This window comes from Glycine max, chromosome 20 (genome assembly GCF_000004515.6).
Source record: "Glycine max cultivar Williams 82 chromosome 20, Glycine_max_v4.0, whole genome shotgun sequence".
NCBI classification, from domain to species: Eukaryota; Viridiplantae; Streptophyta; class Magnoliopsida; order Fabales; family Fabaceae; genus Glycine; species Glycine max.
Genome location: NC_038256.2, coordinates 38,549,073 through 38,565,382, shown reverse-complemented (window position 1 = coordinate 38,565,382; position 16,310 = coordinate 38,549,073). Strand labels below are relative to the sequence as shown.

Here is a 16,310-nt window from a genome sequence, read left to right as displayed (position 1 = left end):
TAAAGCAGGATGAAGCCTTGATGACCCTGAATTCAATTGCAGTTTTATAATCCTGATGGGATGTTCGGCCCTTTATGATCCTAAATGCAGTTTTTGATTCATTGTGTTGAATGAGGATGGTTGGTTCAAGCCTTGATTATGCCAAAATTTATTACAATGTGAATGGAAACATGAATCTACGCATGTGCCTTGAAGGTCTGTCATATTTTTAAACTGGGACGAAATGCATTGTGCCTTAGTGATTCTAAATGCAACCTGTGCTTGAGTCTTTAACGATGACAAATACAACAAATCTGAGGGTAGTTCTTTTGATGGCCCTAATGCAAGTACAATTTGAATGCACACATGAATCTAAGGATGTGCCTTGATGGCCCTAATGATTATAGTTGCCCACTATGTGGACTGGTGGACGAATCAGCCCAGCATCTTTTTCTTTACTTGCTGGGTTTCTGATAAGCACTGGAAACTATGTTACAGATGGCTTGGAGTCCAAGTTGTGATGCACCATGGTGTGGAACAGAATTTTTGGCAACACTCCATGTGCCTCTTAGGGAAGAGAAAGGTCTGGCTTGGCAAATTACTTGGCAACTTAAATACGCAAAATAGAAGAGTATTTTTTTCTTGAGTAGTCAACCTTTTCTAAGAAAAAAGACGGATATTTGGTGACAATGCAGGTAAGCACGCCCAAAAATAGTTTCAACGAACTTTCCATATATGTTTCTAAACAGCAGCATTTTAAAGGAATACTAAGATCTTTTTTTCCAGTACCCTTTCAAATCATTTTAAGAGTACCAACACTACAATTGAAAGACGGGAAAAAAATAACTCAACATTCGCCCAAAGTGTAAAAGAGTTTATGTCAAAGTTATAAACACCAACTGAAACCGAGTCAAGAAACGACTTATTCGTGCTCTTGGAAGTCATAATCATGAAATGCCGGTCACAATATGAAAAACTATGTTAGCAATCATAAGGGGTATATATAAAAATTTTGATACAACAAGAGCATGGGCACTCATTGACACTAAATTCACAAAAACGAATATGCAGTGAAAGTAGTAAAGAGAAATGGGCTTTATGGAGGAATGAAAGCTAAAAAACATGTAGGGGAAGTGGGTAGAACAAAAAAAAGCTACATTTTTGGAGCGGACTACTCGTTGATGTTACAAGAAATACGCCTCATCTATTAGCCTTGATTTCCTTGTCTATAGGTAAAACACTTGATTCACGCATTTGCAATAAATAACTGCTGGCCGTGCTTCTGAATCCTCTTTTATTTGAGGTAGATGTTTAAATGGGTTAAGGCGATAAGCGTAAGTTTATCTTAATCTAAATGATAAGCTTATAAATAGACTCCGTTTACCATAGTCACTTCATTCAGCATTTCCCTCATGTTTACTTTAAAAGTAAGAGTATGTGTGGATGGAGAAATTTAATAGGATAATTTAATTTTTTTAAGTATTTTAATTACTTTTCAATTAAATAAGATATTTTGATAAAAAAAATTTGAAAAGATTAAAATTTTAGTATTTTGATCAGGTATTTATTGTATTTGTCATGCTCTAGTATCTCCTTTCCCTACTTAGATCTTTTTTCACTTTTTCCTCCTCCCTCCCTACTTATTTTTTTTTTTTTTCACTTCCTCCTCCTCCTCCCTGTCTCTTCATCTCCCACACTCCACTGTCTCCTTCCCATGTTCCACTTTCTCCCTCTCCCTCCCCCTTCTTTCTCCTTTTGCCACCGCGACGCCCAACGTCCAAGTAAGGAAGGTGTTTTCTTTACTTCTTCTTTTGTTTTTGTATTTTCATTCTTGTTTTTTTTTTTATTTTTTTTTATTGTTTTTTTTCCTGCGGGTTCATTGTTGGTTTTATTTATAATTGTTTATTTTTTTTAACATTGTGCAGAGATCTTCAGGGTTCTCATTCTTATACAAGAATCCATTCTTCATCAGGAAGATATATGCGCTACCTTTATTGTAAGATCTCTACAAGACCAAATCTTGAGCACAAGATCTTTGATGCTCTAAAGTACTATACATTGCTAATGTTTTATATTAGCTTAACAAATTTATTTAAATGCTCACGATATTTATTAATGAGTAAAGTATATTTTTATCCCTAATAAATACTTATATTATTTGTTTTCTTGATAATTGTTTTTACATTGAGTTTGTAATAAATAATTTTTAAAAAATTTTAACACTTTTTTTAGTCCATAATAAATTTTAAAAAAATTGTATTTGTTTCCTTATAATTTTTTTAATTTGTTAGTAGCCTTTTCCAAATGGACTATCAGAGATAAAATAAAAAATTTGTTAATTTATTAAGGACTAAAGATAAAAAATGATATTTTTATTTTATCAGGAGCAAAAACAAAATAGTAAATGATTAGAAAGCAAAGAAAAAATTAACATATTTATTAAAGATCCTATACATATTATTTTAGCGTAAATTAGTTTTGCACCTACATTTTATATACACATATTTATAACTAAGAGTATTATAAAGTTTATAAATTACTAAATATATCAATATTTTTTATATGTAAATAAAAAAAAATATTGACCTGATACTAGTAGCAGAGTTGTTTTATTTGGCAATAAATAAAATATGTTGATAGTTTGATAATTATTTATATATAGGAAATTTGAAAATCTATTTAAATTTATCTACTATTTATGCAAAATTTAGCTTTGGTATTTTGGTGTTTCTTCTACCTTGATCTGTAATTATCAAGTTGTAATTAGCGATACAGGAGTATTAGTTTGTGATGTACTTTCTGCCTGTGGTAATTTTCTGAGTGCTCTAGTTAACGTGTATGCTAATTGTAGTGAATGCTTAATTGTGGACCATTAAAAAAGTTCATCCAGTGCAATGCTTACAGGGTATGCTAAACTAGGAATGGTTTAAGAAACTCGCTTTATAAGCGACCAAACAGTTTAAGAAGTTCAATGAAAAGTAACTGCACGAAATAGTGATGCCTAATAAGAGCAGAATGCTGAGTGTCATTTATGCTTGGCTCATGTTGGTGCCTTGGTGTGCTTGTCTCAAGCTAAATGGAATCAAATATATGCAGATAAAAACAGGTTTTGATACCAAGACAAAATTTGATATATTGGTCCAGTACGATCAAATGCTTTTGCTCTTCGAAATAGTGTTCACAAATTTTCTGGTTCCACCAAGTTTTGTTGTAGAAAAGATATTAAGACTTAAGCGGAAGAGAAATGCTAGGCACTACATTTCAGTAGATTAAATATGCCATTTACAGTAGAGCATAAAAAGGGAAACAAAATGAAAACTTTTAAACAAGATCAGCGCTGGAAAGGTGGAGTTATAATACAAGTCAAACATTAACTTCATCAAGTCCTGTCATTAATTTATTATCTAACATATTCAACGACTAAAATCTTAAGGAGGTGCACCAAGAAACAACTTTGATGTTTCTTGTTGCTTGTTCTCAAAGGTCCAACCTTTCTATTTGTTTCATAATGGAAAAGTCAATCACATTTACTTGTATATTCAAATGTATTATAGCATGGCAGGTCAAATTCGGATAGTCAAATCCTATACAAATAAATATCCAAAATTAAAGGATAAATCCAACTAGAGAACCTAAACAAAAGAAAATGGAGCTCCTCACAAGAGATGAGGGCAGGAATATGCTGATTGAGCAAGATTAACTCCAAAATCTACCATTCGTTCAAGTTGGGATTTGAGGTCCATTGTTTACTGTGAATCCATTGTACTGTTTATCTTCAAATGCGACAAACAGCCAGAAATCTTTCTTCAGCCTGGCAACAATTCTTGAAATCCTATATTTGAGGAACTCCAATGCTGCAGAATACAACCTCGTACCATCAAAAATATAACTCCTCTGATATTCAAGAACCCAAGTGTTGGGGTCTAATTGCACTGCGGAAGCACCCCATTTTGGTTGCACCCATGAAGCATTAGCCCTCCGAATCAAATAGCCAACTTGTCCACCATTCCACTTTATAAACAGATAGACAATGACTAAGAGTTAGTCAACAACAACAACAATCGATGACTGAGGAAAAAAACAAGACATTGAAGAGAATTCACCTGAGTGACTCTTCCTGATAAGAGAGTGAATGTTCGAGAAGAGAACCCATTTGTGAGCAATCCTGCTGTTTGCAAAGGCCATCCCCAGATTGTTACCTCTTCTATTGCTGATTTGTACAGTGTGCACCTTGAATTCAATAGCAAACCATCCTATACAAAATTTTGGCTGTTTTTTGTCAGCACCACATTCTTATTGACTGTTGAAAAAATCAAAGGTAAAATCTATTTTAAGTCCCTTAAAATTTAGACAAAAATAGTTTTAGTCCATAGATTTTATGAAATGTGATAGATTTAGTCCCTAGTAAAGTCAAAATGAAGTGTTAGGTCAAGAATGAAACTCACCACATTTTAGAAATATGATGACTAAAACCACCACCATTCTATAGTACAGAGATTAAAACCAATTTTAACCAAGCTGAAGTACATTTTGCCCAAGTATCAATAAAAGCATGCATAAAGAAACTAACTTTTCTTAAAGAGTAATACAATACCTGGCTGATTTCCCACAAGGTATCAGTGAAGCTGCAATTTGAAACTTCCCCGACAACAGTTGCCAACTCTTTCTGCAAAAGCCTCAACTTTCCATTCAAATCACGCACAAGGCTACATTTCTCACCGACCCTTTTTACCGCATCCGGTGACAAAGCAGGCTGAAGAACCCCAGAAACCACCAAGGGAAAAACAAGGTCCGCAGACAAGAAGAATCCAAAAAAGAGCATCAACCTCAAGAAACTGAAACCAGAGGCTTGTTGTCCCTTCTTGTGCTTCTCCATTTTCTGGCTCAAGTCTGATCTGGCTCTTGAGTTGGAGAGAGGAGTGGATGAAGATAGCTGAAACTCACTGGATCTGGGTGTGGACAGAATAGAAGCATCAAAAGAAATTGGGGTGCGCTCAACGTTGGGTTTGGAAGCAGAGAGCTTGGTGAGGGTGCTTTTGTGGACGCTGTTGGGCATGAGATCGAGGGTGGCATTGATGCTGGCCAAACACATTTCGCAGTTGCAATTTGCATCTTTCTTGCAACCGGGGAAGTAGCAGCTGTTGTTATCTTCATCCGATGATGGTGTGCTGGATTTTGACTTCGATTGCAGAAAAACGGTTCTCATGGCTTCTTCCTTCTCGCTTCCCAGATTTTAGTTTTGCTTTTTTGGTTTTGATTTTTCTCTTCTAGTAGCCGGTTTAGCACAACCTTTGAATTTGAATCCCAACGGTCATGTTTTCTACACGGACTCGGTTTTGTAGTACTGAAATGACATACATGGCCCCGATACTTTAGGATTTTATTTTTATTTTAGTCGTTAAGGTGTTTTCAAACTTCAAAAATTAAATAACCAACTGATTTGGCATAAATTTAATTGTTGGGATCTTGGCAAAAATAATTTTTTTTATCATTCGATTAGTTAGAGTCTTCCTTCTTTTAATGAATCAGAAGGTGAAGATAAAAAAATTAAAAAATAAATATAAAATAATTTTTTAAGACTGAATTTATAAGATGAATGTGGTCATTTTTTTTAAAATATAATATAAATTGTATATTTATTATTAAAATTTTAAAACTAGTTTTTATAGCCATTAGTTTTGAGGTTAAACCAATTCCTAAAAATTATAGTAAAAATATTGATTTTGTTGGGAGGAGATGAATATTGTAAGAGATGAGAGACTTAAATAATTCATAGATTAAAATAAATGGTTAAGATTTAATTTCTTCTTAATTTGAATATGTGCTCCCTATTTTGGAAATATATATATATATATATATATGAATATTTAAAAACATATATAAATATTTTCAATTACTCTTTATTAAAAAATTTATTTCAAACAAAATATTTGTATCCTATTTCGGGCAATATGTGTATCTTTACTTATAAATAATATCTATCTATTTATGTTAAATTCTTATTTATTCTCTATCAAATAAGTTTATTTGTCCTTATTTATAAAGAATACCTACTTATTTAAATTCTTGTTTATTCTCTATTAAATAAATTTATCCTAGGAAACATGTAAACTTTATTTATATTTTGGATTATAATTTTTTAATATGCAGATTATATATTTATTATCCTAAATTTTATTCATTTTTTTAAATATGTTTCTTTCAAAAAATTATAGTTGTGATATTAAATCATAAACATTAAAATCGTGATATCATAGCATATGTTGTTAGCAATAAACTTAAATTGGAAGTTACTTTTCTTGGGTTTGAAAGCTTCTCATTCTGTAGTGCATCTGTATCTTCATGTGGCTCAGGTGAATGCACTTGTTTGTTGTGTGCATCATAATGAAAAAGAAAAAGAAAACAATATTTTTGCATGTTCTCTACCTCCTCCTTAGGGTGGGCGATGGACTTGGGAAAAATTCAATTGAAAACATTTATCATAGATATGAACTTTATTCATCAATGGGACATAATTGTGAAATTTGAGAGCCATGATAGAAGTTATTGATTTTGTATACATGTGTTTATGCTGATAGTAGTTCTAAGAGAGTTCTTTAACACTTGCAACAAAGATCAATTTTTGAATTTAAATTATACTACAGTAGTAATAAATAATAATAAGTTAAAATTATATACTTGGATGTGCGTTGCTAAAATAATAATTTTTTTATTACATGAAGACTTTACATATATTTACGTCAAAATTAATCTCTTATCAAATGTTTGATGAGTGAGTGAAACTCTAAGAATAATATTCTTCTTCTTTTTAGTCTTCAGGTTTAAAAAGTGTTAAAAGATGTGTGGATTTAAGTTTTTTTTATACGAAATATTTAATTTAAAATAATTGGGTATCTCTTTATTTCAAAAAATTTCCTAATTTAAGATAAAGATTCTTTTTAGATCGTCACAAGACTAATTAAGATAGTTAATCACATTATTTGATCTTGACATATAGCAATAGAATATTATTTTTATTATGATATATTTTTCACATTTATGAAAAATAATACTCTTTATTTATATTAATTATATTGTTGGTGCTAGAAAAAAATATAATAATATTTCAATAAAATATTTATTTGATTAAATTAAATTATATAATTTAATTATTAAATAAATTATTTTCTTATGTAAAAATTAAAACACTTATTTATATGTGATGTAGGTTCAATATTAAATTCAAAATTAATTTTAATTAATTAATTAATTAATTAATTAATGTATCTAGTCGCACTCTTTAAATTATTTATTTGAATGTACATACTTTATATATATTAGCCTTTTAAATTCTAATTAGTTTTAGAATTCTATATATATATATATATATATATATATATATATATATATATATATATATATACTAAATTAATATTTTGTATCTTATACGGATATTAAATTCATATTTTGAATTTTTAATATGTTGTTAATTATTTAGTTTAAATTTTAATAAATCTAAGTTGGTAAATATGCTAATAAATATCTAAATATATTTATATATATATGCATGCTGAAAAAAAATGTTATGATAGGAGACGTTGGCCTTGATAGGATATTCTTTTAATTTAGTGATATTTTACATTTTTTTTTAAGTTGATTTTTTTTATTTGTACACTTGTTTTTGTTTTTATCCGAAAGAATAATGCTTTATATGAATGTAGGGCCAAAGCAAGGAAAGTAAGAAACCGCAATGGAAAATGCTCACTCTTCCAATGAATGAGTTCTAAAGGGTTTTTTTATAATTGTTATACATATTTAGTTTGTACACTTAAATTACATGACAATGATATAATTTTTTCTCTTTTGACACTTCTTTTGACTTAAAAAGATAGAAATTTAGATTCTTTTGAATTTTTATCTTAAGAATGTTAAAGTTAGTTATTTTATAGTGTTTTGTTCTATTTTGTAGAATGTTTTTGATACATCAACAGAATAATGAAAGATGTATGAAAAATTGGAGTAGCACGCTCAATGCTCCAATGCACGCTCAACGTTGTATCATACATGTGCGTTAATCATGCATTTAGAGGCTTTGCGCGTGGTCACTTAAGCCAACTATACTATACATGTGTGCTCAACACACATATCCAGACTTATCACATAGTGATTTCTCAAAAAGCATAACAGTGCAACGTTTTGAAGGATATAAAAAGAGGTATTGTGCATTTTGGAGGGAGTTCGTTTATGGCATGCTTTGAAGCAAAAACATTCACTTTGGGAGCTCCTCTTCTTCAATTTTTCTTGTTTCATCTTTTATTTTTGAACTTCTCATGACTATGAGAGGCTTAATTACTCATTTTTGGGATATGAATATCAAACACTCTTTGATGTAATGATCTTTATTATCTATTTAATATTATTGTTTTCTTTCTAAGTGTATTGTCTTGTTTATGATTTGATTACCATTCACATGTATGCTATAAGGTTTTAATCATTGGAAAATGTTTTTACCCTAAAAACTTGAAGAAGTTTCTAGATAATCCATGTCTAGAGAGAGAATGGTATTATTTAGCCTTATTTATGCATCGTTAATCTTAAGCAAGTTACTTAGTTTAGCTCTTAAGGAATTAAGAGTGAAATTAGGTAATTTAGGTTCTTTCACATGACAAATCATGGTTAGAATAGTGTAGTTGATAAAAGTAACAGTTAGAATTACTTTAAACGGGAAAAATCTTTAACATTGCATTAAGAGTAATTTTGGTAGATCAAACACTCAATATTTCTCCAAATATCTACACCAATTATCATTTTCCACCTTCAAGTGTTTGTTTTCTTGTCTCTTGTATCTTGCTTCATTTTTCTATGGGTTGTTTGTTATGGTTGAAGTTTATATTTCAACACTATCACTTTAAAAAATATTTTAGTTTATTCATTATTTATTTGTTTAAAACTCAGTATATATAAACTCTGGATACAATCAAAGTTATTGTAAACTCGATACTTAATCTTATCATTTAAATATTACTTTGACAAATTCATACACTTATCAAAAAGTTAACCGTTCTTGGTGACAAGGCTAATGCAATCGTTGTTCTACCTTCTCAACTATTGTCTTCCACTGGGACATGCCAAATTCTCGGATTCTTTCCTAACACGCACACACACATAATAGCGAATTTGTATAGATCCATCCTTTTATATTACTTCCTCTCTTTGTTCTTTCTTTTGTATTCTAAATGCGAAGATTTTGTGAAGTTTCAGACAATTTTAATTTATTGCGCGCCTCCTATATTTTAAAAGGATTAAATAATTGATTTCTTTTTTAATTATCTATTTAAGTAAATAAAACTCTGATATTTTAAATTTATCGTATATAAGCAAGTGGGTTTCTCCTCCTCCTTATAAATCTTACAGCGGAACCTAAAAATAAATCTCATAGCTAGTGTGACAACCAATATCTATTTTTGTCTGTATAATGACTGCAATAAGGTTTAAACTTAGAATCTTATACAAACTATCTAAAACTCTCATTACTGGAAGGACTTAGCAAGTTATGACAACCAATATAACAATTGATTATGATATAAATAAATAAATAAATAAAAATTATTTACCCTTTTAAAGTAAGAAATGTATAAATATAATTATTAAATATGTGTATGTTTTAATAAAATTTAATTATTAATTTTCTATTGAATGATAGATTGTAATTCTGTTTTTTTTTTATAGAATAAGTCGACTAAACCACTCAAGGGTAAAAAAGAAAAAGAAATAAAAGATGAGACCACTTGGAATATAATTTAGATAATAGCTATTTAATTATTTTTTGTCTGTAAATTTAATTATTTTTTGTTGCTATAGTTGAATAACTTCAAAACTAATTTAGATAATAGCTACCATTTAACATGCTTTTTTTTTATCCTATCCCTATTTTTACTGTGTGAAACTTCAAAAAAAGGTTGAATTATTATATTTTATTGTTTATCTTTTAAAAAAGAATTGAGAAAATTTCGTCACTTCTAAATGATGATTAGATAAATAATTTTCAAAGAAAAGAGATAGCCATGCTAAAAGGGAATCCCATTTGCGGTAGCATGCTTGTTCTGTTACCATAAATTAATGTTTGGATTTCCTCAAAAGAACGGGTATAGTAAGAGTTGTGGTTGACATTATAACTCGTGTTTCTTACGGAAAAATGGAAAAATCAATAATTTCTTTGTTGCATGAAAGATTGAAGGATCGTATTCCAAAGGCTGTGCTGTACGCTAGTGACAGCCAAGATTCAACTTGGCACTGCCAAACTGGCAACAAGTTAATGATGATTTCATAATTCAGCATACGTATCTCAGTTGTTATAATTGTAATCAAGTGATACGTATCTCAGTTGTTATAATTGTAATCAAGTGCCTTAATGAACATATTCATACATCATATTTAACAACAACCAAGTGTGAGAGTCTTAACCACTCGATGGTCCTTCATTTAACGAAACTTTTATAGCTTGATTACCTCAACCTCAAGAAAACTACTATCATCAACCACGTAACAAAGTTGAAAAATGAAAAAGATAAAGTTTAAAACTATCATCAGCTGCTAATGTGTGATGAAATCATTATCCACTATTGCACAAGATCTCCTGCAGTTGTGTTTTTCTTTATTAAAACAATTTTTACGGCTACGATCATCTCACGATGGCACGATCCCTCCATATTACGATAGTGACAAATTCTAATTTTATATTTGGAAATTGAGGGAAGTTGACAATCAATATTGCTTCGTGAATATGTTTGTTGATTCTATTTTAGTTTTTCCTTGGGGTTAGGGTATTATAAACCGTTTAAGACTACGTCAAGTGTGACGAATATCTAGGCTTAGGGAGGGGGATGCAGTGCTAAGAAACTGCGACTTAAACCTAACAATTTACTTCCGGGCAATGCACCATATCGCTTGTCTTGCAAAGTACGTTAGCTTCGTATGTAGTAGTATCTTCTAACAAGAAAAATGTGCGCAAAAATATACGAAGATGTTAAGTTTGAGGAAAAAATGATGCATGGAAATTAATGTGTTATTAGACATCCAGATAAAAGAGATAAAAGTGTGTTAATTATATATATATATATATATATATATATATATATATATATTATACACATGTCTATGTCTATGTATTTATAAGTGATATAATGTGATAAAAATAAAAAGTATTAATCAATGTATATATTATATACATTTATTTGTGTATTGTTATTATTCTTTCTAACAAAAATGTGTGAAAAAAATATGGAGATGTTAAGTTTATAGAAATATTTTTCCTTCTACTTCTTTTTAATTAATAATTGCTATAGAAAATCATTTTATTTTCATTTTAGTTTCTCTTATTCATGTTCTCATGAAATTTAATCCTTGAATGCTCCATCCAGCTCAACTTTAATTTAGCTAAAATTTAAAATAATTCCAAAACATCAGAGTTCACACAAAAGATACACATTAGAAGTGCAAAAACTAATGTTAGAAGAAGATAGGAGGCTTAAGAAAAAAATTCATTGCTATGATGCGACTTTAAAATAAGTTACATCAGTAAGTATGTATATTGCATAGTTTAATTATGTAATATTATTTGAATTATATAATTACATTCGTCAATCAAATTTATGTTTTTTTTTTAATTCAAATATGAGGATTTAATAATAAATTTTATATTTTTCTTTTTAATTTAATATTTTATTAAAAAAATCACTTTATACTAAATCTTTCTAATTCAACTCTTAATTTCCTAAATATGAATGCGTCCTCGGTATTGGGATGTCAAGGGAATTCCTAAACCATAGCTTGGAAATTTGTGGTGTTGGTAGTGAAAATAATGGTGAGTGCATGCCTAGAAGCAAGACCTTTTCTTCAGGTTTCGAATCGCGTTGCTGCTGCTATTGTTTACTTGTTCATTCACAAGTAATTCTCCTCCACTTTCTGGAGGGAGAATGGTAAGAAAAACAATAACTTTGTTAACTCCTCCTCCGCATGGTTGACTTTGACCTGATCCTCCCAATTGAGTCATCAGAAAAGCTTGGTTGTGGTTGTTGCGTGGGGAAGATGAAAGTGTAGGAAGACATTCATTTTTAGGAAATTAAATTAGGAAGATTAGAGATAAAGTGATCTTTTAATAAAATATTAAATTAAAAATCAAAATGTAAAAAAATACAAAATTTGTTATTAGGTCTTCATATTTAAATTGCAAAAAAAAAAAACTTAATTGATTGATGATTACATAATTTATTACATGATTATATATGCAAAAGTTAAAATAATGTTCCAAGAAAAATCCAACCTTCCACTTTATCTTACCACTCAAAGTTCTAAAAGTACTTGTGTTAAACAAACAAATAAGTTCGTTAATACCCAAAATACCATTTCAATACAAATGAAAGGAAAGGAGATACTCATTCTACTCAGAAACATTATTAACGGTTTTTGTCCTGTCCATTTTGAGCAGAAATGAGTCGAAATACTCTCAAAGTTTTGAAGGAGACAAAGTTGATTGAGATCATCTTTTCATTTTTTTCTTCTTGAAAACTAGGTCTCTAGTTAGCCAAGAAAGTAAACAAAGAGACGACAAAGAGGATTAGAGATACCAAACTAGAGATTACTTGAAAAAATAAAAAATAAAACAGAAGAAAAGACTGAAATGGCACTTCCTGTACATGACAAGAAGAAGAAAAAAAAACTAAACCTATCAACTTTTTATTCCAACCAAAGCAGAGTCTCCTCTGCCTCTGCCCGGTTCCCATCCTCTGTTTCTCTCATTACTACAAATGGAAACTTGAAGAATCTCCCACTTGAGAAGTGCTGCTTGACCTTGTGTACTTCTTTGATGAAGATGGAGAAGATGACAAGTCAGACCTTCTCCGTAGCATCTGCCTCATCCCTTCTGCAACTCTAACTGCAGGGTTTGATTTGAACTTACGGCAAAATGACATGTGAGCCTTCACAGCTTCATCCATAGCTGATGCCTTTTTTCCTCCATGGCTCACTTCATCTCTCACTGCTTCTGAGCACAACCCACACAACCATTTCCCATCAAACTTGGACTTCACTTCGCTGATGTAGTCTTGGGTGCAATCCTCCTTCAATCCACAACACTCGCACTTCACTGACTCAATCTCCATCTCTTTATAAACTCTTTCAACTTTTTTGTTGTCTTTTTTTTTTTCTTTCTAAAGATGAGAATCCTTCTCCTTTAAACATGCAAAAGGGTGGTGGTGAGTGACCAAGAAGGGCAAAGTATTTGGCTTTGCTTTGGTTGGATTCGACCACAATGATTGAGGTGGTCTTGTTTATTTACTTGTGTGTAGCATGCTGAGTTTGCTCACTTGGGATTGATGGTTTTGTTGCTTGAAGGACTGGAAGTAGGAAGTGCTTGTTGTTGTTCAATGAGGGCTTTTATGGTGTGAGGAGAGAGAGAGAGAGTTTAAGATTGGGAAATGCCATAATTTCCTCCATGTTCTAAGGGACATTGGCAGTGGAAAATATGACAAGGCTGGTCGGAGGGACCTTTGCTCTGGCCCTTTCTAGCATTTAATACTTTAATTCTAGTCCCCATAAATCAAACTACCCAAAACGTAAAATATGTGGGGGAAGGTGGTGGGTACCATTAAAAGTTAATAGTATATGAATATTATAATCTTTTGTTGCCTTTTTACCAATTTTTTAGTCCATCTTCGTAATTTTTTATTGTTTGTCCCGTAGTCTGAGTAGTTTGATTGCCACATATTCATTTTCACAATTTTATGCCATTACATACATAATTCTTCTTAATAGTAATTATTTCCCAAGAAATATCTAAAACATTAATAATTTATTAATTAGATGGAAGAACCATTAGAAATCATCGATTAAATTTTACAACAAAATTAGGTACTTTATACTTTTAACATAACAACACACACAAAATATATTTATAGGGAGATGAGTACAACTAGTTCAACAACATTCTCATTCTAAATATTCAATGTTCAAGATATACACATATGAATTTCTTATTAGATATATAATTTAGTGCATGTACCAGTATTTATTACCAAGATAAGTGCAAATATTTTTATGATAAAATTCTCATTTTAAATATTTTATACAACAAATATTACCAAAATTACTTTATAGTGAAAAACTATTTGTTATTTTGACTTCCTCACGAATTTTAACAGAAAGAAAACCAAATTAGGAAAGAAAGTATACATGTGAAATGTTAACTCATGTTTTTAAGTGAATCTTCTGTTGACTTGGCTAAGCCTTCCTTCTTTCTTTTGTTCCACCCTATATTACACAAAAAATGAGGAAACAAAAACTCAGAGAAACTCAAAGCACATGGCAAGGTAAGCCAGATTTGCCGATCCGTTTAATTAGCTCAGTCCATGAATGTTACTGCAAAATGTCAACATTTCCCCCATAATGGCCATGTGGTTCGTGTGCAGTAGCCTATGCTCAGCAAGCTTCGGTCACCATCATAACCAAGAGAAAAGAAACTTGATCAAATCAGTGTGAATTTTTGCAATGTCCTTATCTCAATTTGATTACATTGCTCTGGTAGATTACCATAAATCCATGGTCAGTGTGACCGATAGAAGATTGCTGTATGCAATTTTCAGTAACGAGCTATAAGAAAGAATGTACAACCCAATTGATTTAGATGATAAAGTAATATTTATCTAAAAGATCAAATGTCACCATCACCAAATACGAGAATTAACTTACATAAGATTATTTAATTTAATCAATCTCAAATTAAAGTATTAAATATATAATTACGTTGAACATTTTTTTAAAAAATTATCATTTATAGAATCATATTTGACTTAAACAAAACTATTTTTTGTAAAGAATGATTTGTAATAAAAAAAATCGTGACAAGACCGACACATGTGAGAGATGTCTATTTATTGTTACTTCTACTTAATTAGATTTTACAACCATTTAAATTATTAGTTTGATTAATGAAAAAAATATTTTAGATAAATATCACCAGTATGGAAATGATAACTTTCATATAAATATTACTTGAAAAATAAGTTGTAATAAAATATTAATGACAATAAATACTTCCAATTTACTTCAGAAAAGGTAATTTTAACAGAAATTCAAGCCATAAAGAAAGTATTAACATTAATATGAACACTCTTTCATAAAAAAATAAAAATTAATATGAACTGAAGGTATCTATTTTTTTTTTTAAGTTGTCGCCTGATTGACCCCCACACCTTATTGATGTTTTTTTTATAGATATAATATCACACCATAAAGTGTTGCAATATAATATAAGGATGAAAAGAAAATGCATATAAGAGTTACAAAAATATACTTTCTTTTGAATCATAATTCACTTTAAAATTACTTGACAGAAGAATGTGACAAACAGCAAATTGACGACTTGACTACACATTGCCAGATTTTTCCTAGGTGTTGAAATCTGCAATAATACTACTCTCAGGCTCGATCACCCTTAAAAAACCTTTTCTTTTTCTTTTCTTTTCATCTCTCACAACGACAAAGTATCTTCATAGGGTGATTCTAGTCAAAAACCTATATGCAATGCTGCTTTTCCCCCAACAAAGTGTGCAAGGCAATTAATTACACAACATTGTGTTGGCCAGTATGTTCGCATGCAAAAAAATTTAATTAGCAACTGCACTGCACAATTTTGCACCCCTTCAATTATCTACAAGGACTTATCACTCACGGGACATAATTCTACCCCCACTAAACAATTTTGCACCTATTCAATTTATTTTGAACTCATCTACCAAAAAAATATCTTATTTTGAACTCGCTTTTATTGGCTTCCGTTAATATGATGCCAGAGTGACCATATCCTGTTATCATTGAAAAGGAAGTATCAATTTTTATATAATATTATTATTTCCCACAATTTTAATATTTGTTTGCGATCAATGTTGCTTTCAACTACAATTTTTTTTTGCTAATAATTTTGACGTAATTTCACAAGAAAATAGAAATGGACTTTTTATAATTCAGACGCGTGGAAGATCACCATTGGTCTGTCACTGCTCATGAGCTCAAAACCCTGAATCAATTTTGCCGGAAAAGAAAAGCAAGTCAAAGTCGGAGTATATATATATATATATATGTATTGGAGGAGGATGCGTATAAAGAAACATAGAACGTGCATGTTCTGTTGAAAGTTTGAACCCCCTTCCCCAACGACCCATTTGTATTTTCACATATGTTACTTGCTCTTTATTTCTAAATCTTTTGAAGATTTCTTGTACCATGGATTTCTTAACTTGGTTCAACCAATCTATAAGGGTAGCTTTCAGGCTTTAATATGATCACATTGACATTGA

General features: G+C 30.4%; 2 protein-coding genes across 2 annotated transcripts; both read right to left on the bottom strand.

Annotated features, from left to right (window-relative positions):
* Nucleotides 1-3,307: 3,307 nt before the first annotated feature.
* LOC100803827 (uncharacterized) lies at nucleotides 3,308-5,299 on the bottom strand. The gene is made up of 3 exons (XM_003555295.5): nucleotides 4,574-5,299; nucleotides 4,083-4,232; nucleotides 3,308-3,990 (listed from the first exon to the last, which is right to left on the bottom strand). Exons 1-3 carry the CDS (start codon nucleotides 5,183-5,185, stop codon nucleotides 3,700-3,702), a joined length of 1,053 nt encoding a protein of 350 aa, XP_003555343.1. The 5' UTR covers nucleotides 5,186-5,299; the 3' UTR covers nucleotides 3,308-3,699.
* A 7,110-nt stretch (nucleotides 5,300-12,409) lies between these two features.
* LOC100809523 (uncharacterized) lies at nucleotides 12,410-13,512 on the bottom strand. The gene has a single exon (XM_003556009.5). The coding sequence runs from the start codon at nucleotides 13,116-13,118 to the stop codon at nucleotides 12,759-12,761; it is 360 nt and encodes a 119-aa protein (XP_003556057.1). The 5' UTR covers nucleotides 13,119-13,512; the 3' UTR covers nucleotides 12,410-12,758.
* Between the last annotated feature and the right edge of the window lie 2,798 nt (nucleotides 13,513-16,310).

Excerpts from the sequence above, each read along its gene's own strand:
- LOC100803827 (XM_003555295.5), bottom strand. The coding sequence starts at position 5,185 with ATGAGAACCGTTTTTCTGCAATCGAAGTCAAAATCCAGCACACCATCA. Across the intron at positions 4,233-4,573 it reads CCTTGTGGGAAATCAGCCAG|GATGGTTTGCTATTGAATTC; the intron begins GTATTGTATTAC and ends AATTTTGTATAG. Across the intron at positions 3,991-4,082 it reads TATCAGGAAGAGTCACTCAG|TGGAATGGTGGACAAGTTGG; the intron begins GTGAATTCTCTT and ends CTGTTTATAAAG.
- LOC100809523 (XM_003556009.5), bottom strand. The coding sequence starts at position 13,118 with ATGGAGATTGAGTCAGTGAAGTGCGAGTGTTGTGGATTGAAGGAGGAT.